At 34.4% G+C, this 26,960-nt stretch overlaps 1 protein-coding gene across 1 annotated transcript in view; it reads right to left on the minus strand.

Moving 5' to 3' along the window:
• PIGK (phosphatidylinositol glycan anchor biosynthesis class K) overlaps positions 1-26,960 on the minus strand; it is a 144,739-nt gene that overhangs the window by 17,954 nt on the left and 99,825 nt on the right. The window contains exon 10 of the mRNA XM_068540122.1: positions 19,969-20,053. Coding sequence (XP_068396223.1) covers positions 19,969-20,053 — 85 coding nt within the window. The remainder of the gene's footprint in view (positions 1-19,968; positions 20,054-26,960) is intronic.

The raw sequence follows: 26,960 nt of genomic DNA on the forward strand, positions 1-26,960 counted from the left end.
GCCATTTGAGCTAAGGGGCTTGTAAATATGGTTATTCTTACTTGTAAAAGTAGTAATGTATATTACCATAGGTTCCTTTGTACTTACATTTGTAGGTCATGAAAAAGATCATTTCATTTATGTTTATACAGAAAAGTAGACAAATCCTTACTTCTTAAATAAAATTAAGGTACATGCAGTAGTTTTATAAATTAGTCATGTTTCTAAATATGAATGATTCTGAGAAAGCATTTCAAGGTTTTAGAGCAGAATCTTTTTTCATTTCTCTATAGAGGGCCAGAGAGTAAATATCAATATTTTAGGCTTTGCAGGCCACAGAAACTCTCTTCTAAGTATTCAACTCTGCCTCCTCAACTCTGCCTCAAAGTACAATATTAGCTGTAGACAATATGCAAATGAATGGGCTTGGCTATGTTCCAATAAAACTTTATTTACAAAAACAGGTGGTGGGCTGATTTGACCCAGGAGCCATGGTTTGCCAACCCATGCTCTAAAGAATTGCTGTTGAATGGGTTCAGAACATGCAACCCCAAGCTATGCCATTCTGGCATATTATTTTGAACTGAAGGCACTTGAGAAACAGGAGGTGCAGGAAGAGCTCTCTGTCCTCCACCTTTCTACCAAAAAGCAGATCATAAAATTTCCTATGAGAAAAAAAGGTACCCTCTCTGTACCAGGAAGGGAAGAACATTCTCATTACTGGAGACTGGGAGTCAAAACCAAAATGATATACAAACCAACCTACTAAAATAACCCTTATCTTCCATTAGTTTCCCCCATATATTTTCTTAGTCACTTTCCCACAATTTACTGCCCCCCTAGCCCAAGTCCCTCTGTCTCATCACTTTCCCACAAATTTATTGCTTCTTTATTAAAGTATATAAGCTCTCAGTTCTACCTGCTTCTTTGGGTCTTCACTTTCCTTATGAAGACTCCCATATGTACATAAAAATATTAAATAAACTTTCTATGTTTTTCTTCTGTTAATCTGTCTTCTGTCAGTTTAATTCTCAAGCCCAGCCACAGAACCTAAGAGAGCAGAAGGAAGATTTTTCCTCCCCTAACTGTAGCGTGATTTTCTTCAGTCTGTGCTTTTATATTATTTATATTGATAAAATAAATTATAAGAATAAAGCACGTCCTCAAAAGAGGATAAAATGGTGTTTCAAATCTCTGATATCTTCACAACACATATCAGTTTATGAAAGATGATTTCAAGTCCCAGAGTAAAGAAACATGTAATTTTTATTTAAGCATTTCACTAACTTATACCATGAAACCCTCTTTTTAACCTATTAACTACTAACATATTGTAGAACTGGTGCTTCAGGGACATATTACATGGGAAACTCAGAGTTAAGCACATTTAAATCCCATGGCTACAAGTATGAATATGAATTTAAATTGTATATAGAAATATGATATATACAAGAAATTGGGTAGTTTGTGCATTCCTTTTATTGCCTTGTTTGCTTGCCATTTGTATCTTTTACAGAAAAAGAATGAAACGTGCACACTCCAAACATTTCTGATTATTTATGTATACCATCTAGTTGTGTTCTTATTAAATGAATTTTTCTACATGGATACCCCGTTTCACCAGCTTGTTCATTCAACCAAACTTAATGGATACAGGGAAAGGTGTAGTTTTGACCTATTCTCTCCTCCCCATTAGTCAGTGAGTAACTAAGTGAATCCTATTGTTTCTTTATTTTAATGGATTCTCTGCCTCAGTAAAAAATTATGCTCTTAAATACATTCTCTTAAATATGGATGAGGGAAGGTGGAAAGGGGAGAGGAAGAAGAGAGTCAACATTTGTCAAGAACCAACATTTGTTCAGTGTCAAGAATGTGCCAGGTGTTCTATATACACTATCTTGTAACAATTCTTCATTGAAAGTATTAACCCCATTTTTCAGATAAGAACTAGAGTAAAAGAGGTAAGTAAATCGCCCAAGGTAACAAAACTATTAATTAGCCAACCTTGGTTTGAACCTAGTCCTGACTCATTCGAAAGACCATGGTCTTTCCACTACACCACAATGTCTTCCTTAAGACAGAATCTTGGAAAGTGAGGAGAAAAGTAATAACCTTTCAAATATTTGATGATGGTTGGCAGATGCAACCAGGACTAGACTTGTTTTATGTAGCCTTTAGTGCTAGAACTAAAATGAAGGAGTGGAAAGTATGAGATTGTTTCCAATTAGATATAAGAAAAATTTCCAACAGGCAGTTCAAAGAAAGAACAGGTTGCTCTGAGGAGCATGAGAGGACCTTTCCATGATTGAGTGGACAACATTTTGGTGAGATGCCATCTAAGAGATGCAAGGATTGGATAGAGTTTTAAAAGTCTAGAAGATTTTCTAACATTGAGATAACATGATTCTAAGAAAGCAGTGAGAAATCAGCACACTCTTACATTACTTTATGATTTCAAACCATGAGGAAAAGTTTCTCACTCTGATATGAAAAATGTCAACAACTTAATTATCACAAAAAGTACATTTAAATTACATTTTATTCTGTACCCAAAAAACAAAAAAACCAAAGACAAAACCCCCACTAATACACCAATAATGAATAATGCTTGCCTCCAGTTGTACAACTATTTCTAAATGGGTAAATAGTTGAGGAAAAAAATTGAAAATTACTATAATGGGCTTTTGTTATTTTCCTGTTTAAGGAAAAGGTAAATTCCAACTCCATATTTTTAGGCAGAATTTTTATAACGTCTGTAATGTGGGTCTCCCAAAAGAATCATTACAGTGCTTTTAAGTGTTCATTGGCACCTTCTCTTTTGAAATATATAGTCTGAAGAACAAATCAGGAAGCCTATCTTTGTGTTTAAATGAAGACATTACTCAGAGAAATTAGTTAATTTCAGTCAAATTAATTTTTTTGAACATCATTTGCTTATACCTAAAAAGATTTTAAACTAAATTTCTTTTACAATAAATTATCTAAAGTTTGACAAAGTATTTTTAACAAAAACAGTCACTTTTAGCCATGGTAGTCATTATAAAAATGTTTGACATATTTGCAAACAAAAACAAATCTTATAATTATTTTTGCCATACTCTACTTGTAATGATCTTTCCCATGGATAAAGGCCCTCTAAATGGCTTAATAAATGACAGTGTTCTGAAACAGTCCTTTTCTACTTCTATACTAGTTGAAGACAGCAGGCTAAGGTTTATAGTTATTACAATTACTATTTTATTTTTGGCAGAAACAGCCGAGATGTACCAGGAAAGAAGTAAAGTAAGTCTGAAACTCTTAAAAATTAATTGTTAAAATGTCAGTTGAATCTACTCTATCACAAACTTTAACACTTTTAGGTATAACAGATATAGCTATTTAGCAGAACAAAATATATAAAATATATAATTAGTGCCTAACATATCCATTTAGAATTATTACATCTCGCTCTAGCAATGTTATAGATTTAATAACACTATCTAAAAGTAAACATGTTTATTCTACAAAATTAAATGTCTATTGGCACATTTTAAACTAGAAATCTCTTAGTTAACCAATATTAGGTAAAATGGATATTATTCTGTTTTCACAAGGTATTAATGACCTTGGAGATAGAACTGGTAAATAAAAAAAGAAACACAAACAAAATCAAACAACTGAATACCTTGAACAGGCACTGGTAACTACATCTGAATGTAGACCAAAGTAAAAGTAATCTTTGAAAGAAACCTGTGCTTATGTAAATGTTATCAGAAATTATAATTGAAATATACTTCACTAATTACCCACCAAACATGATTAGTACTATGAAATGAAAGTTAATCTTGAATGTTACAAATCTGTAACTAAAGATATTGATTCCTTTAATATAAAATATGACTTTTGGCTATGAATATATCAGTTTTAAAGTGAATGATAATCTCAACCCTTATCGGAAAGCACATTCAGGTGATTTCAGGTCAATTTAGATGACAGATTAAATAACTCCTATAGTTACACTATTTCTATCTGTTGCTAGTCAGTATCTAACTACTGCCAAGTACATAGCATTAAGCTGAAGGGCACTGTATTTTTATATGTCTATATCCAAACAGCCAGTTTCTGAATTTATATGAGAAGAGATTCTCTTGTGTTTCATTTTCTCCTTTTGCCATGGTACTTCTAGTACTGCTTTCGGTTGGATCCTTGAGTTTAACTGCTGTCAAGTTTATCAGGATAGGCACATAACTGCCTGTTAATAAAAGTAACAACGTATTTCCCTCACTTTTTTCTTTAACTAAAATGTTAATTTACCTTATTCTACTGTAAATTAAAAACCTTCCTACTAGAAGCACAGGATACATTGGGCATGAGTGATCTGGTTCTATTTTCTTCACCGTATAATGTACTTTTTCTTCCTATGTACAGATTTCTATCGGAAAAGTAGGGAACTAGCCAAGGAGCACATCACTTTTCCATTTCCTGAAGGTGGAAAACGGCCCATCTCCTCACTTCCAGTACTTTTTGCCTCAACACCCAGAAAGCCAACATTTACTCAAAACACCAACAATCTACCATCAAAGCACAATTATGCCCCTAATACTATGGTCTACACGTTGTTAAGACAAACTTAGAAAAATCTAAGAATACACCAGAAGCTATGTGATTCATTTTGATATAATGGAATACAGAAAATGAAGACATTGTTTATATCTGGCACATTTACAAAATTACAAATGGATTTTAAAAGACAAAAACCCAATTTAGAACTGCTATTATATCATGGTCTGTTAATGAAATAAAAATCCATTATAAAATATATGCAACAAGTCTTTACTATTTATACAAAATATTTTAAGAGAAAAAGAAAAAAATTATAATATATTTTCTATAAACAACCAAAAACTCTTCTGAAAGCCTTCTGTCTTAGTAACTAAGATGATAAAGCTGTAATGCAAAGGGAGTAAGGTTAATTACTACCAAGATCTTAATATTCAAAGCAATACAAAGGGTCAAATGACTAATATTCATTAGGGATGTTAGCTTTCTAAATGTGATGAACTCTAAATTACTTTGACTTGTGAAAGAAATGTGTATTTGTCTAGTTGATTTAATTGCTGATTGTTTATTTTAGTTGTGCGTAGCTAATTCTCAAGTATTCAAGGTCCACTCATACAAATTAGAGATCATTCAGGCTCTTTGACACTCATTTTCTTACAACTTTGGACAAACCACTATCATCTATCAAGCTGCCTTCAGTGGTGAAGAGATAAAGAATTATACAGGCAAACAGGATATGAATTATAATTGATTATATTTTATCATCAGTTTTATGGAAGATGTTTTTGAAAATCATGTTATAAATGGTTGTTACATTATCAGGATAGTTCACAAAAGTCTATAAAAATCCTTAATGTTGATGAACTCTGTGAACTAAATATAGATCCTCAGATTAGGTGACCACATAGAAGAAACTTTTCTCTTGATTCAACTACAGGTACAATTTTAAATGAGTAAAGTTAATCTTAAGCACATTCTCCTACTACTTTTAACCCACATCCCCTCAGATCTCTACCTTGTCTCAAGCCCTCTCTTGGGAGCCAAGAACAACTGGGATGGAGAAGGAAATCAGGAATAGAATTGTAAAGAGGGTGACTCTCTTTAGGCCAGTTTCTAAATAAATGGATACTCATGTGCTGAATACTGAACGAACTCTGTTGACATTCAGTTCTTCCAAAATATGGTTTCAATTAAACATATCATGCATTACATCTGTTGACACCTCATTCATCAAATTTCCTGCGAACAAAGTTCCTTTATAAGAACTTTACAATGTTGGTAAGAGGAACTATATATTGTTAAGAGGAAGGGCTTTGAAGTCAAACAGACCTATATCCAAATTCTGGCTTTGCCACTTACAAGATGGAAGATCTAAGGCAAGTTACTTAAACCATTTTGAACCCCAGTTTATCTATGTATAAAATGGGAACGATACCTTTTTCAATGGTAATAATTATTTTCTGATGATGATGATTATGATTAACTGTGAAATACGATGTTCTATACTCATTTGCAGGTGCCCCCAAAATATGGAAAGGAGTAGATGGATTTGAGATACCTTTAAGGGACAGATTAAACAGAAACTAAAAACTAATTATATATGAAATTGTGAGAGGAAGGAGAAGGGAAGAAGAGAGGGAAGGAGAGAAGGAGGGAGAGAAGAAGGGAGAGATGGAGGGAGGAGAGACAGGAAAAAAAAAAAAAGCCCAAGATTCTGAGCTAATATTACTGAAGATACAGTGGCATTAAGATATAAAACAGGGCCTCCCTGGTGGCGCAGTGGTTGAGAATCTGCCTGCCAATGCAGGGGACACGGGTTCGAGCCCTGGTCTGGGAGGATCCCACATGCCACGGAGCAACTGGGCCCGTGAGCCACAATTACTGAGCCTGCGCGTCTGGAGCCTGTGCTCCACAACAAGAGAGGCCGCGATGGTGAGAGGCCCGCGCACCGCGATGAAGAGTGGTCCCCACTTGCCGCAACTGGAGAAAGCCCTCGCACAGAAACGAAGACTCAACACAGTCATAAATAAATAAATAAATAAATAAAAGACCGTGAATTTCTCAAAAAAATGAGGTATCACCTCACACCTTTAAAAAAAAAAAAAAAAAGATATAAAACATAGGGCTTCCCTGGTGGCGCAGTGGTTGAGAGTCTGCCTGCCAATGCAGGGGACACGGGTTCAAGCCCTGGTCTGGGAAGATACCACGTGCCGTGGAGCAGCTGGGCCCGTGAGCCACAGTTATTGAGCCTGCGCATCTGGAGTCTGTGCTCCACAACAAGAGAGGCCGCGATAGTGAGAGGCCCGCGCACCGCGATGAAGAGTGGCCTCCACTTGCCACAATTAGAGAAAGCCCTCGCACAGAAACGAAGACCCAACACAGCCATAAATAAATAAATACTTAAAAAAAAAAGATATAAAACATAACAGAAGAACCATTTAGGAAAGGGGTGAATTCTGTTTTAGACAATGTGTTGGAGATCCAGGTTGAGCTGTCTTATAGGCAATAAAATACTGTTCTGTAACTCAAAGGAGATGAAGATATTTGGGGGTTACTTACATGTAAGTAAAATTTGAAAACCATCATGGTAGATTGAACAGTAGGAAGTGCCTGTCCAGTAAGAATTTGTAAAAGACACAAAATCCTAGAGATAGGTCTAGGAAGATAAAAGCAAAAGATTTTCAAAGGAAGTGATCAGAGAGATCGAAGGAAAACCAGTATACAGTGATGGTCTAAGAGCAAAGTAAAAAGGTTTCAGAGAGCTAAATATCACAAATAAGTAAAAAATTAAGATGATGTGAAAATTAGGACATTTTAGTACATTTTGCAAGAACAGATACAGAGCATTTGCTGGAGTACAAACTAGAATAAAGTAGATTGAGAAAAAAAAATGGGAGTGAAGAAATGAAGAGAGTTAGTTTACTTTTTTTAATTGTGGTAAAATATACATAAAATTTACCATTTTAACCATTTTTAGGTGTACAGTTCAGTGGCTTTAAGTAAACTCACATTGTTGTGCAACCATCACCACCATCTATCTCCAGAACATTTTCGTTTTCCCAAACTAAAACTATACCCATTAAACAATAACTCCCCAGGTCCCTCCTCCCTCAGCTCCTGGAAATCACCGTTTTACTTCCTGTGTCTGTGAATTTGACTATTCCTGGTACCTCATATAAGTGGAATCATACAATATTTGTACTTTTGTGTCTAGTTTATTTCACTTAGTATAAAATCTTCAAGGTTCAGCATGTTTCAGAATTTCCTTCCTTTTTAAGGCTAAATAATATCTCATTGTACATATATGCCACATTTTATTTATCCACTTATTTGTCAATGGACATTTGGGTTGTTTCTACCTTTTGGCTATTATGAACAATGCTGCTATAGACAATGGGTCACAAATATCTGTTCAAATCCCTGCTTTTAATTCTTTGGGCTGTGTACTCAGAAATGGAATCGGTAAAATGTTTTAATTTTTTGAGGAACCACCACACTTTTTTCCGTGGTGGCTATACCATTTTACATTTCCACTAGCAGTTCACAAGGGTTCCAATTTCTCCACGTCCTCTCCAGCACTTGTCATTTTCTGGTTTTTTGATAACAGTCATCCTAATGGGTATGAAGAAGTTATCTCATTGTGGTTCTGATTTGCATTTCCCTATTGACTGATGTCTATTCAAGTCCTTTGCTCATTTTTAAAATGGGTTGTTTGTTTCTCTATTGTTGAGCTCAGTTATAGCAGGATTGAGGAAGACTTTTTTAAGGACTAAAAACATCTAAGTCAGCAGTGGAGAAAAGGCAAGAGAGAAAGGAATAACTGATGGAACGACGTTCCTAACAGGGTAAGTAAGGTTATCTCCGACACAATTCACACACTTCTTCCTTTGAGATGAACAAAAAAGATAAAGACTCATGACGATACAAATAAGCTTGAAGGTATGCGGAAGGTATACTGAAGGTGTTTTCACCTAATTTCCTCAAGACTTAGGAGGCTAAGTCATAAGCTGAACATGAAAGGGGATGGAAGTGAGGCAGAGGCATAAAGACTATAGCAAATATTTGGAACATCTGCTATGGAAAATTGGTAAGGGACCTAATTAGATTTATTCAGCAGTATTTAACCCAGATGAATCTGTCAATGTCTTCACTGTTGCTACTGTTGTCATTGTCCTCATCACCATTATCATCATCATCATATTTCCAATGTATAATTTGCAAAAGAAAGATTAAGAGACTTGCCCAAGACCAGACAGTTATTAAATGGTGAAGCCTGGATTCAATCCCAGTCTACCCTATACATTATGCTGTGTCCTAAGAAATGCTAATGGAACATAACAGATTTAAACGTAAATCTTTCTGTCCTATTCTAATTCCTTCTTCTGAATAAACTCCTAGAGGTGGAATTGCTATTATTAGTTATAAACACAAACACACCGACAAACTACTTTCCCAAATGGCTGTACTAACTTACATTCCCATCAGCAGTTTATGAGCACGCTCGTCTCACTGCCTCTTCACCGACATCAACTATTCGCATTTTTAAAATCTTTACAAACTTGGTGAAAACTCGTATCTGTTTGTTTTTATTCTGGAATACTTAATGACTAATGAGGCTCAAACTTTTCATTTCTAATATAGAAGTTTACTATATCAGAAACTATAATGACAAATTTATAGATGGACAGAATTTTTCAAACTTACATAAAGTTGATGAAATAGCAGTATTGAAATATTGATCACTATTTTTAAATAGCTTTACAGTTTCATTTATTCCTTGAAAAGCAACATTTTTGGAAGTGACTGTCATAAGTTATAATATGAAAGCTGAGATTAATTTATATGAATCTAAAATTATATCCCAGTTGATATTAAAGGAGCAGCACATGACCTTCAAATAGTTTAATTTTCATTACTTGCCTTATAATTTGAATGAAAATAAATAAGCAGTATGTTGTTTTTCACTAGACTTCAGTTCTAAAGTCTACAATTAGAGAAAGCTCTATAAGAATTTAAAGCAATCTTCGTCAGTCCCTAGGCAGGGAGAGTACTATGGATTCAGCCTTTTGATGAGTTTCCAGGTATTGATAATTCAATAGGCACATTTTTAAAAAGAAAGTGTCAGAAATTTTCTACTTGATAGACATTGCAGTCAACCTTTAGTAAAGTTTAGCTATAATGAGGTAGGTATTACTAGAATAGAAAAACATAAAAATGCCAAAATAGCTAGAGTAAAATAAGATGAAGAACTATCACAAACGAGGACAGAAGAACTGAAAAATTGTTCAAATCCATGTCACAATGACAGAAGCTAGAATTGCAGCATCCAAGACAACATCTCAGAATGTAGAAAAGTGAGAAGAGGTTCTCAATTATACATATTTTTAAATATTACATTATAAGATTAAGAGACTGGACCATACAGATAAAAGGTTCTGTAGGCAAACACTGCAAATAATTACCTACAGTGGTACTCAACCTGAGGTAGTACTGCCCTCCATGGGAGGGGAGGAATTCAGAAAAGGTGAGTGCGTTGTTTGGTATGGTATCACAATGAATGAGTGAGGAGTACTAATGGCAACCAGTGTTTGGAAGGACCAGGGATGCCAAAAATCCTGTGATGCACAGACCAGTCTTGTACAATGAAAGAATGGTCCCATTCAAATGCCAAGAGTACCCCAAAGCAAAACAATGGACATACCAGGAGCTATATGGACTGGTTGTACTAGAAAAACAAAATTACCTCTAGGATTAAAAAGGAACAACAAAGCATAGATGAAACAAAATTTTGCAAGATAACCTTCCATGTTATAAGCCAAGGCCTGATGGGACACACTCCAGTACCTCTTTCCAGTAAACTGTATCTTTAATGGATACATAGCTCTATAGTAATCTTTTGGGCAGCTTGTGTGAATGAAAGAGAATAGGTTACACTATATCATCATCATGTACCCTGCAGAGATGCATTAAAAAAATATTGATTTTGCAATCTATTAATCTTATTAAAATATTAAAGGATTTGTAAGAAGCCTTATAACTGAAACTGGGGGATCCAGGAAAAGCGTGGAATATGGATAAGAACACAGTGGGGGAAAAAGTGGATAATATATCTCTGTCAAGACAAAATATTCACTTGAGTATGTTAAAGTTTTTTAAAGCATACACCGGTTTGTGCCTTTGTTTACACCTAGCCTTTGCCTTAGTAAAGGGTCTTGAATTAATAAAGAAGATAAAATTGTTTCATGATGTTGATACCCAGAATGAATCTGTCATACATCTTAAATCCCAGGAAAGCATCTACTAAAAAATCTCTAATCAAGATGTTTAAATCATGCATATTTATGCTTGTTTAATGTAGGAACAGGCTGAGATAGTAAGATAAGTTTAATTTCACAAATGAGGACAATAATCATCAGGACCAAGGACAGACAGACACGTTGGAGGTTTAAATTCAGTTCGTACTTACAGAGTTCACACCATATCTTTGTTGCTTTCATAGCACAGTGTAGTCAAGTATATAAGAGCAAAGCCTCCAGTGCTAAAATGCTCAGGTTCAAATCTTGGCTTTGCCACAGACTAGATATTTGATCATATACAAGTTGTCTCTTGTTCCTGTTGCCAACACTGTTATGGTTTTGTGCCTATGTTCACGAGGGATGCTGATCTGTGGTTTTCTTCTCTCGTGATGTCTTTGGTATCAGGGTATACTAACCTCATAAAATAAGTTGGGAAGTGTTTTCTCCTCCTCAATTTTCTGAGACTCTGTATCATTTTTTACTTAAATGTTTGATAGAATTCTCCAGTGATGCCATCAGAGGCCAGACTTTTCTTTGTGGTAAAATTTTAATTTACAAATTCAATTGCTTAACTTGATAAAAGTCTATTTAGCTTTTCTATTTCTTTTTGAATCAGTTTTAACATTTGAATTTTTCTAGGAATTTGTCCATTTCATCTAAGTTGTCTAATTTGTTGGATAAAGGTCTTCATAACCTTTACTTATAATCCTTTTGATTTCTGAAAGGGTTCTAATGATGCCCCCTCTTCATTCTTGATTTTGGTAATTTTTTTTTTCTATAATCTTGGTCAGTCTAACTAAATGTGTTAGTTTAGGGGAAAAGGCGGGGGGAACCTCACTTTTTCCATTTGCTTATTTTGAGCTTTGTCTTTCATAATGAAGACACTCCCCAAAAGTTTAATGATCCTTGGTTGTATCTTCATAGTTAAGAGTGAGGAAATAAAACACTGATCATAAGATCTTTATGTATTAACAGCACTTATCAACCACTGGGCTTACCAGTGGGGTGAACAGACTGGGACTTGGCTATTAAACGGGGGTCCTGCAAATGTCAAAATGCACAATATTTTTCTATTGGACTAGTACCCTCAGGGAGGAATTCTCCGATCTTCTGCCTGATAGAATATAAGCCTGAATGCCAGTGTTTTGAGAACTAAACAGGAGAAGGACACTGGGAGTTCTCTTTGCACGCAACCTTTGAGGTGCCTGGTGCCTGCTTTCCCAAGGTTCTGCAGTACAAATGGCTTGTTCTTACAGATCTCCCCCATGAAGGAAGTTAGGGTGCAGCTTGTCCACTCTGCCAAGTTGGTTACCATTTGTTCAACTACTTTTCTTCTTCCAATTTTTGGTGCCTCTCACCTGCTATTCTCTCCTCTTCCATTTTCTTTGTCTTATGGGATTTATATATTTTTATGTCTTTACTGTCACTTTAGTAGGGCTTTTCAGGAAGGATAATGAAAGTATATTCAATCAGTCATGTCTAAATAGTTCATAAACATATTTACAAATTTTGGTACAAATTACCACACTGTCCTCACTTTGTACTAATTCACACCCCTCTCCAGCAGTGTATGTGCTTTATTGTTACTGAATATTACTACTTTTCATATCTTTGCTAATCTAAGAGATTTTTTTAAATGGTACTTTATGGTTGAAATGAATAATTCTTAAATCATTAATGAATATTAACATGTTTTCATCAGTTTATTAGCCATTTTTATTTTAACTTTTGAGGCATGTCTGTGTAAGTTCTTTGCTCCTTTTCCATTGGAGAGTTAAGTTTTTTCCTTATCTCTTTGTAAAAGCTCTTTATATGTAAAGATGTTAATTCTGTGAGGAAAATAGTTTTCCACTTTGATATTTGCCTTTTTGTTTTGATGTACATAAGTTTTACATTTTTACAAAGTAAAATATATCAATTTTCCTTGAAGGTTTTGCCATTATTTTCATGCTTAGAAATTCCTTTCCAACAAATATTTACCAATATATAGTTTTGATATCTTCCATTTTTTGCATTGATCTATAATCCAATTAGAATTTACTTTTTCCACGTTATAAAGCAAGAATCAAGTCTTCCCTGCCCCCTGCAAATACTTAATTAATTGTCCCAGCACTATTTATTGAATAATCCTTTAATTTCTCACTGATCTGTGATGTGATCTTTATCATTTATATAATCCATATACATACTGGGGTTTCTAGGCTAGCTAGGTGATTTGTACTATCTATTCTGCACATAAGACTTACCTACATTTTTGTATCAGTGACACTTTGTATATCTAAACAGTACAAGCCTAAACATTTTAATATCTGCCAGAGCTAACTAAAATTGATTCTTGACACAAAATTTTAAAAAATAAAACACATGCCTAACTAGATGACACTAAAGAAAAACTGTTATGATAAATTATACATTCATTACTGACCTTTTCATTTTTCAGTACATTTCTAAAATATTTTAGTTTTTTAAAAAGGAAGTTTAAGTAACATCTGTATTTGAGACTAATATACTACTTTTAACTACATACTAATTTCTTTTTTTAAAAGACTTGTGTCTGGTTATTTTCTTAAATCCCTACTTGTCACCATTTTATAATTCAATAAACTCTACATGGTGCTTATCAACTTTTTATGTTTACAAATTAAAGCAAAATGAGCCTACTGATTTAAAAAAAGGGAAAAGTTTTATGACCCATCTGCATACAATTCTTTTCACAAAGAAGAAAAAATACCAACTTACCACAAAAGACCACAGTATAGTCACATATTTCAAATCTTAAGAGTAAAGTTAAGCTATTTTTTTAAAGTGGCTTAATTTTAAAATTAACATGTCTGAAGTAAACGTAAAATTACTCATATGGGAAAATAATACACTTCTCTCCATATCTGTCTCAGTAAGATAGTTCTGTACCTGCCATCCCAGTAAACAGATTAAGAGACAAAATAATCTTTAAAGAAAAATTATCAACATAAGCAGGTAAGGTTAACCGAATCACTTTCTTTTGCATGTATTTTTCTATTTCTTCGTAATATTCTACTTCCTAACTTGATGAATCCTTAAAAGGAATAGTTGTACTTTCACGTGAAGTGATGCTCCCTTCATCAGTAGCTGCAATTTACGCCTTCCCATGCAGTTTATGCTTTTGCTGTGTTGCTGCAAGACCACTAGGTTGCCTGAATTGTTAGTATAATGAACCCTACAATCTGCACACCTCTTCCGAGATGTTTAATAAACGCCACCACGGTTGGCTATGAAAGGAACCTGAATATCATAAACAGGTCTGCCACAAGCTCTTTGTGACCTTTAGAGAACTCTTGACTCTCTTTTCTTCTTAGTCAGCATGCCAGATCCCTAAAGTCAACAAACGTCTCCATATTTATCCAGTGTGTACTATGTATCAGACACTGTACTTAATTCACTTTCCAATGAAAATACTAACAACACTCACCAACATGTGGGAAGAATTCATATAACTTTAGCTTATGAGAACAAAATAGAGGAAAATGGGGGAAAGGGACAAGAAAGAAAAGTGAGAAAGTCAGGAAGACAGAAGAGGATAGAGAATAGAGGAAATGGATAGAGAAGGAATGACAGCAAATGAGAAGCTGGCCTTTCTCATTACGTACTCTGTGCTCTTCCTCTAACATTACTAGAGCTATGCAACCATGTGAAGAGATGGTGTGTAAAATATTAACAGATGTGCTGTGCACATGGCCAACTCAGCGATTATCAGAAGAGGTAGATGCCAATCCAAAACTATACAATATAACAGTATATCTCAGTGGAGGAACACCATGAATCTCTCAGTGCCATGAAGCCACGTCAACTACCCCCTACTACCTAAGCTGTGATTCCATCATCCCAGGAAGGAGTGGAAGAGGGAGAAAATACTAGGTGTAAGTGACTACATTTTCTACCATTAGGCAGAAATAGGAGGAGGGATAAGAGGTTAGTTGATAAAAAAAAAAAGTGCAGTTATAAGAAAATATGGAAAAACATGTATTTGCTCTACTGATTTGTGGCTTCTGAAAATCGTACGCACTATATATCAACTGTGCTGAGGGGCATTCACATCGTTTCCAATTTGTTGTGGCCACAAGTAATGCTGCTATAAATTATCATTGCACTGAGATTCTTATATGTTAGTACTTTTATTTATATATTAACACTATGGGTTATATTCTCACAAGTGGAACCATTGGGTTGAAGGGTATATATATTAAATGTGAGTAGATGTTGCAAGATGGCCTTTTAAAAAGGTAGGGATAATTCAGATATCTACCATCAAGGTATACAAGTATCTTTCTCCTAGCATCTCTGCCAGAAATGGGTGATTTTAATTTTTAAAATATCTTGATGGAAATATAATTCATATACTATAAAATTCACCCTTTTAAGGTATACAGTTCAATGGTTTTAGTATATTCACAGAGCTACACAATGATCACCACCAAGTGTAGAACATTTTTATCACTCAAAAAAAAGAAACCCTATGCCCATTTAGAAGTCATTCCTCATTCCCCCACCTCATCCTAGTCTTAGACAACCATTAATCTACTTTCTGTCTCTGTAGATTTGCCTATTCTGGACACTTCACACGAATTGAACCATACAATGTGTGGTCTTTTATGACAGACTTTAACTTAACACATTGTTTGTTTTCAAGGTTCACCCATGTTGTAGCATGTATCGGTACTTCATTCCCTTTATCACTGAATAATGGTCCACTGTATGGATGTACTATATTTTATTCATCCATTAGTTGATGGACACTTGTGTTGTTTCCAATTATTGGCTATTATGAATAATGTTGCGATGATCATTCATGTACAAGTTTCTATGTGGATGTATGTTTTTATATACTTAGGTTGGAATCAATGGGTCACATGGTAAATCTATGTTTAACCTTTTGAGGAACTGCCAAACTGTTTTCCAAAGTGTGATTTTAATTTCTGCCAATTTGAAGGGCATATAATAATTTTACTGAATTGGTAATGTGCACTTCCTTACTGAGTTTTAGGCTTTCTTTTCATTCATTGGCCATTTAAGTTTGGTTTTTTCTGAACTGCTTTTCATCTCTTTGTTTTTTTTTTTCTGAACTGCTTTTCATCTCTTTGTTTTTTTTTTTCTGAACTGCTTTTCATCTCTTTGTTTTTTTTTTCTGAAGTTTTTCATCTCTTTGTTTTTTTCTGAGTTGTTTTTTATAAACTTCTAAGAATTCTGTGTATATTTTAGATATTAACCAATTTACTATTGTTTCTTTGTAAACATTTTGTCTTGATTCTCACATTAGTCTTTTAACGTTGTGGTATCTTGTGTTATATAAAATATTGAATTTTTATGGTGCTGAACATATCTTCTGCATTTGTGTGTTCTTTAAGAAGTTCTTTCCTACTTCTAGATTAAAAATGCAGTTGCCTAAACTTTCTTCTAAATATTTTATTTATTTATTTTACTTTAAGTCTTTATACAAAATTTACTTTGTATTACATAGTATGAAATAGAAGTTTAACTGTTTTCCAACTGAAATACGTATCATCTTAATCATATATCTAATGATCAAACATAATAAATTTTTTTCTCTGGATTCTCTGTTCTAGTGTTTTTCAAGCCACAGATCAGGACTATTTGTTGCTTTCGAAATCAATTTAGTATGTTTTATTTGCCATTTAAAAAATAGAAAAAGAAAATAGTGTGCATCATATGTAATAAGGGCAAATGTTTCATAATACTTTTATTTCTAATTTTTAACATACACATACAAACACATACATCAAGGGTCATTATGTATGTAAAGTGTATTTCTTATTGTCAATTATAATAAATAAAGTTTGAAATCCACCCTTTCATTGTGTTCCATTAATCCATTTGTCTATTCCTTTGTCCATACATAACTATATAATTCTAGTGGCTGTGTTTTCTCTCTTTTTATATACCTTCTTTGCTATTACTGGATACTTGTTCTTCCACATGAACTATGTGGTCATTTTTTTTTTCTAACATTAAAAAAAAACTTGCTTCTATTCTAATTAGAACTGCTAATTTGGGAGAAATGATACTTTTATGATATTAAGTTCCCTGCCACATCAAATATTTGGTATAACTTTCTGCTTATGAAACACGGTATGTTTCCACGATTCTTACACTACAGGGCCTATGGTTTACTTGATAAATTTACTCCTAAGTATTTTATAGTTCCTTTCATTGTGAAAGAAAAATTTTCCCATCTTGGGACTCCCTTGGTGGCGCAGTGGTTAAGAATCTGCCTGCCAATGCAGGGGACACGGGTTCAAGCCCTGGTCCGGGAAGATCCCACATGCTGCAGAGCACCTAAGCCCCTGCACAACAACTACTGAGCCTGTGCTCTACAGCCCGCGAGCCACAACTACTGAGTCTGCATGCCACAACTACTGAAGCCTGTGCGCCTAGAGCCCGTGCTCCTCAACAAGAGAAGCCACCGCAATGAGAAGCCAGCACACTGCAATGAAGAATAGCCCCCGCTCACCGCAACTAGAGAAAGCACGTGCACAGCAACAAAGACCCAATGTAGCCAAAAATAAATAAATAAATAAATAAATAAATTTATTTTAAAAAAAAAAAGAACATTTTTCCCATTTCCATCCTGTGTAGTTATTGCATATATAGAGAAGCTACCAGTTTTAGTCATCTTATACCTGGCTATCTCACCAGATTCTCTTATTAATTCTACTGTTTGTAACTTGAGTGTCTTGGGTTTCCTAGATGTGCAATCATGTTGCTAGGACCCCTAAAAAAAGGTAAATAATTTGGCAATATGAAATGGTAATACTGAAATCTTGCCTACCTCCTCATTGTAAAATGCAGTTTAAGTAACATACACAAGAAATTAATTACTCAAATGACTGAGACACATTCCTCTCTCTCTGCTATTTCTCAAGTTTCTCCTCATGTTACAGCCCCTGTCCCTGCTCCTTCTCTCCTTCAGCTCCTAAACTGTGCCACCAGTGAGAGGCCCCGGCTTCTGATGGCTGGGTAGTAGGGAAAAGAGATAATCTGGCTCTCACTATACCATTAAATATATATATCCATCCATTCAGATATATACACACATGGCACAAGGCTAGATGCTGAAAAGAATATCAAGAAATCAAGGACATCCAGAAAGACAATCAAATATAAGATATTTATAAGACATGTGAATAAATAACATTATTTCAAATAAAAATGACACATGCTCCAAAACAGGCATAGGTAAAGTATGATTCAAGATGAGAGGAAAAAATAGTTACTTACAGTATAAAAACATACTATTATTATAGGTGGAGCTTAGATATATACTACAATAATGCTATAATTTAAATACATTACATATTTAAAAGTTTTGTGGGATTGGCTGAACCTAATTATTACATGTATTATTACTATTCTCTTCGGGGAAAAACCACTTTCACATAATCCACTTATAAGTAAACTTCTAGCAACATAACTCATATGTTTCTTAAATATCACTTGGACAGACAATGGTAACAGTTCCAAAGTTGTAGTACTGTCAATAAAGGGACATAACAAGAGGAACAGATTATAAGAGTCTGGTTTAACAATGATCTTTCCTGATTACCTCCTGAGAACAAAATTAATTTTATTCAATAAAAAGAAAAAGAAAATAAATTCCTATCATGTATCTTAAAATTAAAATTTTATAAATTCAGTTACAAAAATTTCATTATAATGTTTAATAATTCAGTGTTAAAATTAATATAGCTTCTTATAATGCCAAGAATATCATCATAAAAATTTTCACCAGGGTCAAAGTTTTTCATCTTTGAATTTATACAGTATATAATAGCAAAATGCAGCTCTTACATAAACCATAGTTTATTGGTTCATTCAAGCTGTAAAAATATGGCTGACATTTCATCTGGTCAACCATCTTAAAGGTTAACTCTTGTTTCCTATTTCAGATTTTATTCTAGGTGAACTGTTCTGGGCAGATTCTATTTATCTATTCTGAACAAACCACAAACTGTTTCATTGCTCACTCTGACTGTTAGGAACATACTGACTTGCTGCCTGCTCTGCTGTTTAATTCATTCATGCTGAGAGTCAGGCATGAAGACAGAATTTTAAATGTGACATTTGCAGGCTGTTAGGTCATTTAAGCTCGGACAACACCAGGGAATTCCTGACATATAACTGGACCTGATTACCAACCACAGATAGGCTACCAAAAGGGGCAAATTTCTGACCATTTTTGGTAATTTCTCATAGAATTTTAATATTCAATTTTAATGTCAATGAAAAGATCTATATAGCCAACATTTTAAAGTAAAAGCCTGTTTCTTTTAATAAACTCAACCTGGAACTTCTAATCAATCCATATCTGCGAAATAAAAATTCTTTTGATTGGCAAAGACATAAGGAAAAACTCATAATAATAATTAACATTCATGAAAATTCTGACAAATTCTGACATTTAAGGGCTTTTAATATTTCCCATAATCTATAGCCTCCAAAAAATCTGGTAAGTCTAAAGGCCATAACTCTCACCAACAGATCACTTTTAAAATTCTTCGATTCTAGTCCAGCAGGGCAGACCTTATATGCTGTCAAAATTACAGTACCAAATCTAAGTTTAAAAACTTACCACACTGCCTTCTTTAAGATTACAGTTATGTAAAAGGGATGATAGAGTCATTAAAATTGGAAATGAAAAAATTACCCACATGACATTTAGAATTATACTTTACAAGAGTTGATAATGGGGTGGGGCAGAGGAAGTAGGGAGAGACTGCTTTTTCATTTTAGCTACTCAGAAAAATTACACCAAATGATATTTTTTCAACTTTTTCTTTGTCACTAACAATTACCATATACAATGGTGCAAATGAGCATTCTCTGAAATTAACGCTTGTTGTTAAGTAATGCTCAAAAGATAATTCTGATTCTACCCTGTATTTTATATAAGCAAGAATTCTACTGCTACACAGCAAGTAGCCTTTTAATATTGTGCTTTGAATGAGATTTCCAACTGTAATAGGTGGAGTCTAAATAGGGCTAGACGGCCTGGAATGCCTTTCAGCTATAGCACATTGATTCTGAAAAACCTAACAAAAGCAATTACTTTTCAGAGATTAAAATTATTGTTTCTTTCAAAAGAACAAAATGGAAGGCAAACCTGGTGTATTATCTGAGCTACAGGAAGTTGTTCAGCATATTTCAGAGGTTCCATTAGTTCCTCATCCATCAGGTCTTTCTTATAGCTGGAAAAAAATTAAGAAACACAAAGCCAAGGTAAATATTATTTTTAAATATGCCAAATGTTTAAATATGCCAAATATGAAATATATTAAAAATATATATCTAATATGAGATTCTGAAATAAGCAGTATTTGTCAATAATCTATGAAAAAACACCTAATGATAATTTTTAAATGACATAACCATGAATACATTCAGATTGCATTTAATTACTATTTAATAGGAGTAGCTAACATCACCTAATAGTCTCAGATCCTGTTTTTCACTCTGAGACTTAAAAATGTTTAAGAACTCCATGTTCACTGCATATGCTTTTTATCATAGTATTTAAATAAAGGTCTTCAAAATCTGGCTCCAACCATTCAAGCCTCATCTCCAGCAACTCCTTCTCTACGTCCAAGTCAATAGTTTCAGCCATTCCAACTAGTGGTCACCTGCCCGTGGGCTTGGCATCTCCATGACTCTGAGTTTCTCCACTGTGTTTCCTGTTTGGACCAACCACAACTCCTTCTTTGTTTACTCTTCCTTCAAATATAATAATTTATTTAGACGCATCTAGGTACATTTTTCACCTCCCTGAAGACAAAAATTATGTCTTATTCTTCTTTGTATATCCAATGTTTACCATATAATAAAGACTCAATAAATGTTTGCTGAATGAATGTATGAATAAAACAAAGACAGCAATAACTCTCTGAGAGGTTATTCTACATGGAAAATATTTTCTTTAATATCTAAATTTACAACGAGATGCAGAGTTGATACAACACATACCTAACAGGGTATAAAACAGTAAAGTGCAGAGTAGGAATAAAAAATAAAATCTCCCCAAATGAAGAGAATTAGAAAAAATATTCTGAAAAAAGTATTGACCCTTTTCAAAATAGCAAATAAACATTAGATTCATTAGATTACAAAACAATAAGACCGAAACACATTTAAACTTTCACTTACCTTTTATTCCTGTAAACTATACATCACCTTATCAATTTAAAATCAAATTTAAAAATTGAAACATTGAATTATCTTGAAATATAATAAAACAAGACTAGTATATAAGTCTCCAGGGCTGTAGTTAAGAAATCTGATGATGAGAAATCTGGAATCTCTCCCAGTAAAAAGGCAGATATACATATAAGGACAAAATTTTGTATATAAGAGTTTAAGAAACCTCTTAGCTAGGTAAAAGTTTGTGCATACTTTGCAGATTAGCATAAAAATAATTAATTTGGGGGAACTTTGAAGACTCTCACTAATGATGAAAAAAACTGTCTTAAAACATTGTTTTATAGAGAGAGAAAGCAGAACAGTGGTTTCCAGGGGCAAAGGAGGTGAGAAAGGGGAATTACTGTTTAATGGGTAGAATTTCAGTACTAAAAGGTGATAAAAATTCTGGAGATGGTTGGTGGTGAGGGTTATAGGATAATGTTAACATACTTAATGACACTGAACTGTATACTTTAAAATGGTTTAAATGGTCAATTTTATGTTTTTTATATGCTGTGGGCTGAACTGTGTCCCCTCAAAATTCATATGTTGAAGCCCTAACGTTGAGTACCTCAGAATGTGACTGTAATTGGAGACAGGATCTTTAAAAAGATGATTAAGGTTAAATGAGGTCATTAGGGTAGGTCCTAACCCAATATGACAGTGTCCTTACAAGAAACTAGGATGCAGAGAAAGACAAAGTAAAGACCATGTGAAGACACCAGGAGAAGATTTGACCATCTATAAGTCAACAAGAGAGGCATTATAAGAAAACAATCCTGCCAGCACCTTGATCTTGGACTTCTAGATTCCATAATTGTGAGGAAATAAATTTCTGTTGCTTAAGCCACTCAGTCTGTGGTACTTTGTTATGGCAGCCCTGGCAAACTAATACAGTATATATTACCACAATTAAAAATAAAATAAATATTCATTGACCAAAAAACCCACTATATTTTTAAATATTTCACAATGTACATTTAAAAAGTCTCTCTACATTTTTAGGTATATAAAACATATACCAAGCAACAAAAGGAAAACAGATATATTGAATATTATCAAAATTTAAAATTTTTGTCCTTCAAAGGACACTACCAAGAAAGTGAAAAAACCCAAAAAATGGGAGAAAATTTTTGTAAATCATATATTTGAAAAGATTTGTATCAAAAATATATTACAGGGACCTAATGAAACTTAAAGGTTTTTGCACAGGAAAGGAAACCATAAACAAGACGAAAAGAGAACCCTCAGAACGGGAGAAAATATTTGCAAATGAAGCAACTGACAAAGGATTAATCTCCAAAATTTTCAAGCAGCTCATGCAGCTCAATATCAAAAAAACAAACAACCCAATCCAAAAATGGGCAGAAGACCTAAATACACGTTTCTGCAAAGAAGATATACAGATTGCCAACAAACACATGAAAGAACGTTCAACATCATTAATTATTAGAGAAATGCAAATCAAAACTACAATGAGATTTCATCTCACACTGGTCAGAATGGCCATCATCAAAAAATCCACGAACAATAAATGCTGGAGAGGGTGTGGAGAAAAGGGAACCCTCTTGCACTGTTGGTGGGAATGTAAATTGATATAGCCACTATGGAGAACAGTATGAAGGTTCCTTAAAAAACTAAAAATAGAACTACCATACGACCCAGCAATCCTACTACTGGGCATATACCCTGAGAAAACCATAATTCAAAAACAGTCACGTACCACAACGTTCACTGCAGCTCTATTTACAATAGCCAGGACATGGAAGCTACCTAACTGTCCATCGACAGATGAATGGATAAAGAAGATGTGGCACAAATATACAATGGAATATTACTCAGCCATAAAGAGAAATGAAATTGAGTTATTTGCAGTGAGGTGGATGGACCTAGAGTCTGTCATACAGAGTGAAGTAAGTCAGAAAGAGAAAAACAAATACCGTATGCTAACACATATATACGGAATCTAAAAAAAAAAAAAAAAAAGGTTCTGAAGAACCTAGGGGCAGGACAGGAATAAAGACGCAGACGTAGTGAGTGGACTTGAGGACACAGGGAGGGCGAAGGGTAAGCTGGGACAAAGTGAGAGAGTGGCATGGACATACATAACACTACCAAATGTAAAATAGATAGCTAGTGGGAAGCAGCCACATAGCACAGGGAGATCAGCTCAGTGCTTTGTGACCACCTAGAGGGGTGAGATAGGGAGGGTAAGAGGGAGACACAAGAGGGAGGAGATATGGGGATATATGTATATGTATAGCTGATTGACTTTGTTATAAAGCAGAAACTAACATACCGTTGTAAAGCAATTATACTCCAATAAAGATGTTAAAATATATACACGTATATATTACAACTCAATAATAAAAAGAGGAATAATTCATTTAAAAAATCTTCCTTCCTCATCAAGGATATTTCTAAGTGAAACTGGCATATTTGAGGTTATTTATTTTTTACTGTGTGTCTGTGAGGGGAAATAATACAATGACTACTCAGTACAGTTTGGTGCTACTGCCTTAATTAAGGAACCAGAAGTTTCCATAAATATCTGCTAAAAAAAAAATGAGTTCAGGTTAAATCACTGAAGTAATTCTAAGAGTAAATAGAAATATGAAAAACTCTTCTAAAAATATAAAGTAATGACATATACAATGGAATTCATTTTACTGACAAAATGTCTCTCAATCAATATAAAAGATACAAAAATATTAGAAATCTAGCAATTTGTTTTGACGTTTCTAAAATGCCAAGTAGTTGTTACAAAAAATTTCAAACTCATTCATTTTCCTTATTTTATTTTGTTTTATTTTTTCTGAACCATTTGAAAGTAAGTTGCAGATATCATGACAGTTCACATCTAAACACTTCAGTATGCATCAACCAAGAATTGGTTTGAAATTTTTCTTTTCTTTTTCTGGTCACGCCGCACAGCTTGAGGGATCTTAGTTCCCCAAAAAGGGACCAGACCTGGCCCCAGCAGTGAAAGTGCTGAGTCCTAACCACTGGACCGCTAGGGAATTCCTTTGAAAATTTTCTTAACAACTGCCAAGACTTTTTTTTCTTTTTTAAACATCTTTATTGGAGTATAATTGCTTTACAATGGTGTGTTAGTTTCTGCTTTATAACAAAGTGAATCAGCTATATGTATACATATATCCCCATATCTCTTCCCTCTTGCGTCTCCCTCCCTCCCACCCTCCCTATCCCACTCCTCTAGGTGGTAACAAAGCACTGAGCTGCTCTCCCAGTGCTATGCAGCTGCTTCCCACTAGCTATCGGTTTTACATTTGGTAGTGTATATATATCCATGCCACTCTCTCACTTTGTCTCAGCTTACCCTTCTCACTCCCTGTGTCTTCAAGTCCATTCTCTAGTAGGTCTGCGTCTTTATTCCCATCCTGCCCCTAGGTTCTTCATGTTTTTGTTTGTTTGTTTTAGATTCCATATATATGTGTTAGTATACAGGATTTTTCTCTTTCTGACTTACTTCACTCCGTGTAACAGACTCTAGGTCCATCCGCCTCACTACACATAACTCATTTTCGTTTCTTTTTATGGCTGAGTAATATTCCATTGTATATATGTGCCACATCTTCTTTATCCATTCATCTGTTGATGGACACTTAGGTTGCTTCCGTGACCTGGCTATTGTAAGTGCTGCAATGAACATTGGGGTGCATGTGTCTTTTTGAATTATGGTTTTCTCAGGGTATATTCCCAGTAGTGGGGTTGCTGGGTCATATGGTAGTTCTATTTTTAGCTTTTTATGGAGCCTCCATACTGTTCTCCACAGTGGCTGTATCAATTTACATTCCCACCAACAGTGCAAGAGGGTTCCCTTTTCTCCACACCCTCTCCAGCATTTATTGTTTGTAGATTTTTTGATGATGGCCATTCTGACTGGTGTGAGGTGCTACCTCATTGTAGTTTTGATTTGAATTTCTCTAATGATTAGTGATGTTGAGTATCCTTTCATGTGTTTGTTGGCTATCTGTATATATCTTCTTTGGAGAAATGTGTATTTAGGTCTTCTGCCCATTTTTGGATTGGGTTGTTTGTTCTTTTGATATTGAGCTGCATGAGCTGCTTGAAAATTTTGGAGATTAATCCTTTGTCAGTTGCTTCATTTGGAAATATTTTCTCCCATTCTGAGGGTTCTCTATTCGTCTTGTGTATGGTTTCCTTTGCTGTGCAAAAGCTTTTAAGTTTCATTAGGTCTCATTTGTTTATTTTTGTTTTTATTTCCAGTTCTCTAGGAGGTGGGTCAAAAAGGATCTTGCTGCAATTTATGTCACAGAGTGTTCTGCCTATGTTTTCCTCTAAGAGTTTTATAGTGTCTGGCCTCACATTTAGGACTTTAATCCATTTTGAGTTTACTTTTGTGTATGGTGTTAGGGAGTGTTCTACCTTCATTCTTTTACATGTAGCTGTCCAGTTTTCCCGGCACCACTTATTGAAGAGGCTGTCTTTTCTCCATTGTATATTCTTGCCTCCATTATCAAAGATAAGGGGACCATATGTGCGTGGGTTTATCTCTGGGCTTTCTATCTTGTTCTATTGATCTATAGTTCTGTTTTTGTGCCATTACCACATTTTCCTTATTGCTGTAACTTTGTTTTATAGTCTGAAGTCAGGGGCCCTGATTCCTCCAGCTCCGTTTTTCTTTCTCCCTTTTTTGAGTCTTCTCCCTTTTTTGCTTGATGAGTCTGGCTAGTGGTTTATCAATTTTGTGTATCTTCTCCAAGAACCAGCTTTTAGTTTTATTGATCTTTGCTACTGTTTCCTTCATTTCTTTTTCATTTATTTCTGATCTGATCTTTATGATTTCTTTCCTTCTGCTAACTTTGGGGTTTTTTGTTCTTCTTTCCTAATTGCTTTAGGTGTAAGGTTAGGTTGTTTATTTGAGATGTTTCTTGTTTCTTGAGGTAGGACTGTATTGCTATAAACTTCCCTGTTAGAACTGCTTTTGCTGCATCCCATAGGTTTTGGGTCATCGTGTTTTGTCATTTGTATTTAGGTATTTTTTTATTTCCTCTTTGATTTCTTCAGTGATCCCTTGGTTATTAAGTAGTGTGTTGTTTAGCCTCCATGTATTTGTATTTTTTACAGATTTTTTTCCGGTAATTGATATCTAGTCTCATAGCATTGTGGTTGGAAAAGATACTTGATACAATTTCAATTGTCTTAAATTTACCAGGGCTTGATTTGTGACCCAAGATACGATTTATCCTGGAGAATGTTCCATGAGCACTTCAGAAGAAAGTGTATTCTGTTGTTTTTGGATGGAATGTCCTAAAAATATCAATTAAGTCCATCTTGTTTAATGTATCATTTAAAGCTTGTGTTTCCTTATTTATTTTCATTTTGGATGATCTGTCCATTGGTGAACGTGGAGTGTTAAAGTCCCCTACTATGACTGTGTTCCTGTCGATTTCCCCTCTTATGGCTGTTAGTATTTGCCTTATGTATTGAGGTGCTCCTATGTTGGATGCATAAATATTTACAGTTGTTATATTTTCTTGGATTGATCCCTTGATCATTATGTTGTGTCCTTCTTTGTCTCTTGTAATAGTCTTTATTTTAAAGTCTATTCTGTCTGATATGAGAATAGCTACTCCAGCTTTCTTTTGATTTCCATCTGCATGGAATATCTTTTTCCATCCCCTCACTTTCAGTCTGCATGTGTCCCTAGGTCTGAAGTGGGTCTCCTGTAGACAGCATATATACAGGTCTTGTTTTTGTATCCATTCAGCCAGTCTATGTCTTTTGGTTGGAGCCTTTAATCCATTTACATTTAAGGTAATTATCGATATGTGTGTTCCTATTACCATTTTCTTAATTGTTTGGGGTTTGTTATTGTAGGTCTTTTCCTTCTCTTGTGTTTCCTGCCTAGAGAAGTTCCCTTAGCATTTGTTGTAA

The sequence above is a fragment of the Eschrichtius robustus genome, chromosome 3, assembly GCF_028021215.1.
Source record: "Eschrichtius robustus isolate mEscRob2 chromosome 3, mEscRob2.pri, whole genome shotgun sequence".
Taxonomy (NCBI): Eukaryota; Metazoa; Chordata; class Mammalia; order Artiodactyla; family Eschrichtiidae; genus Eschrichtius; species Eschrichtius robustus.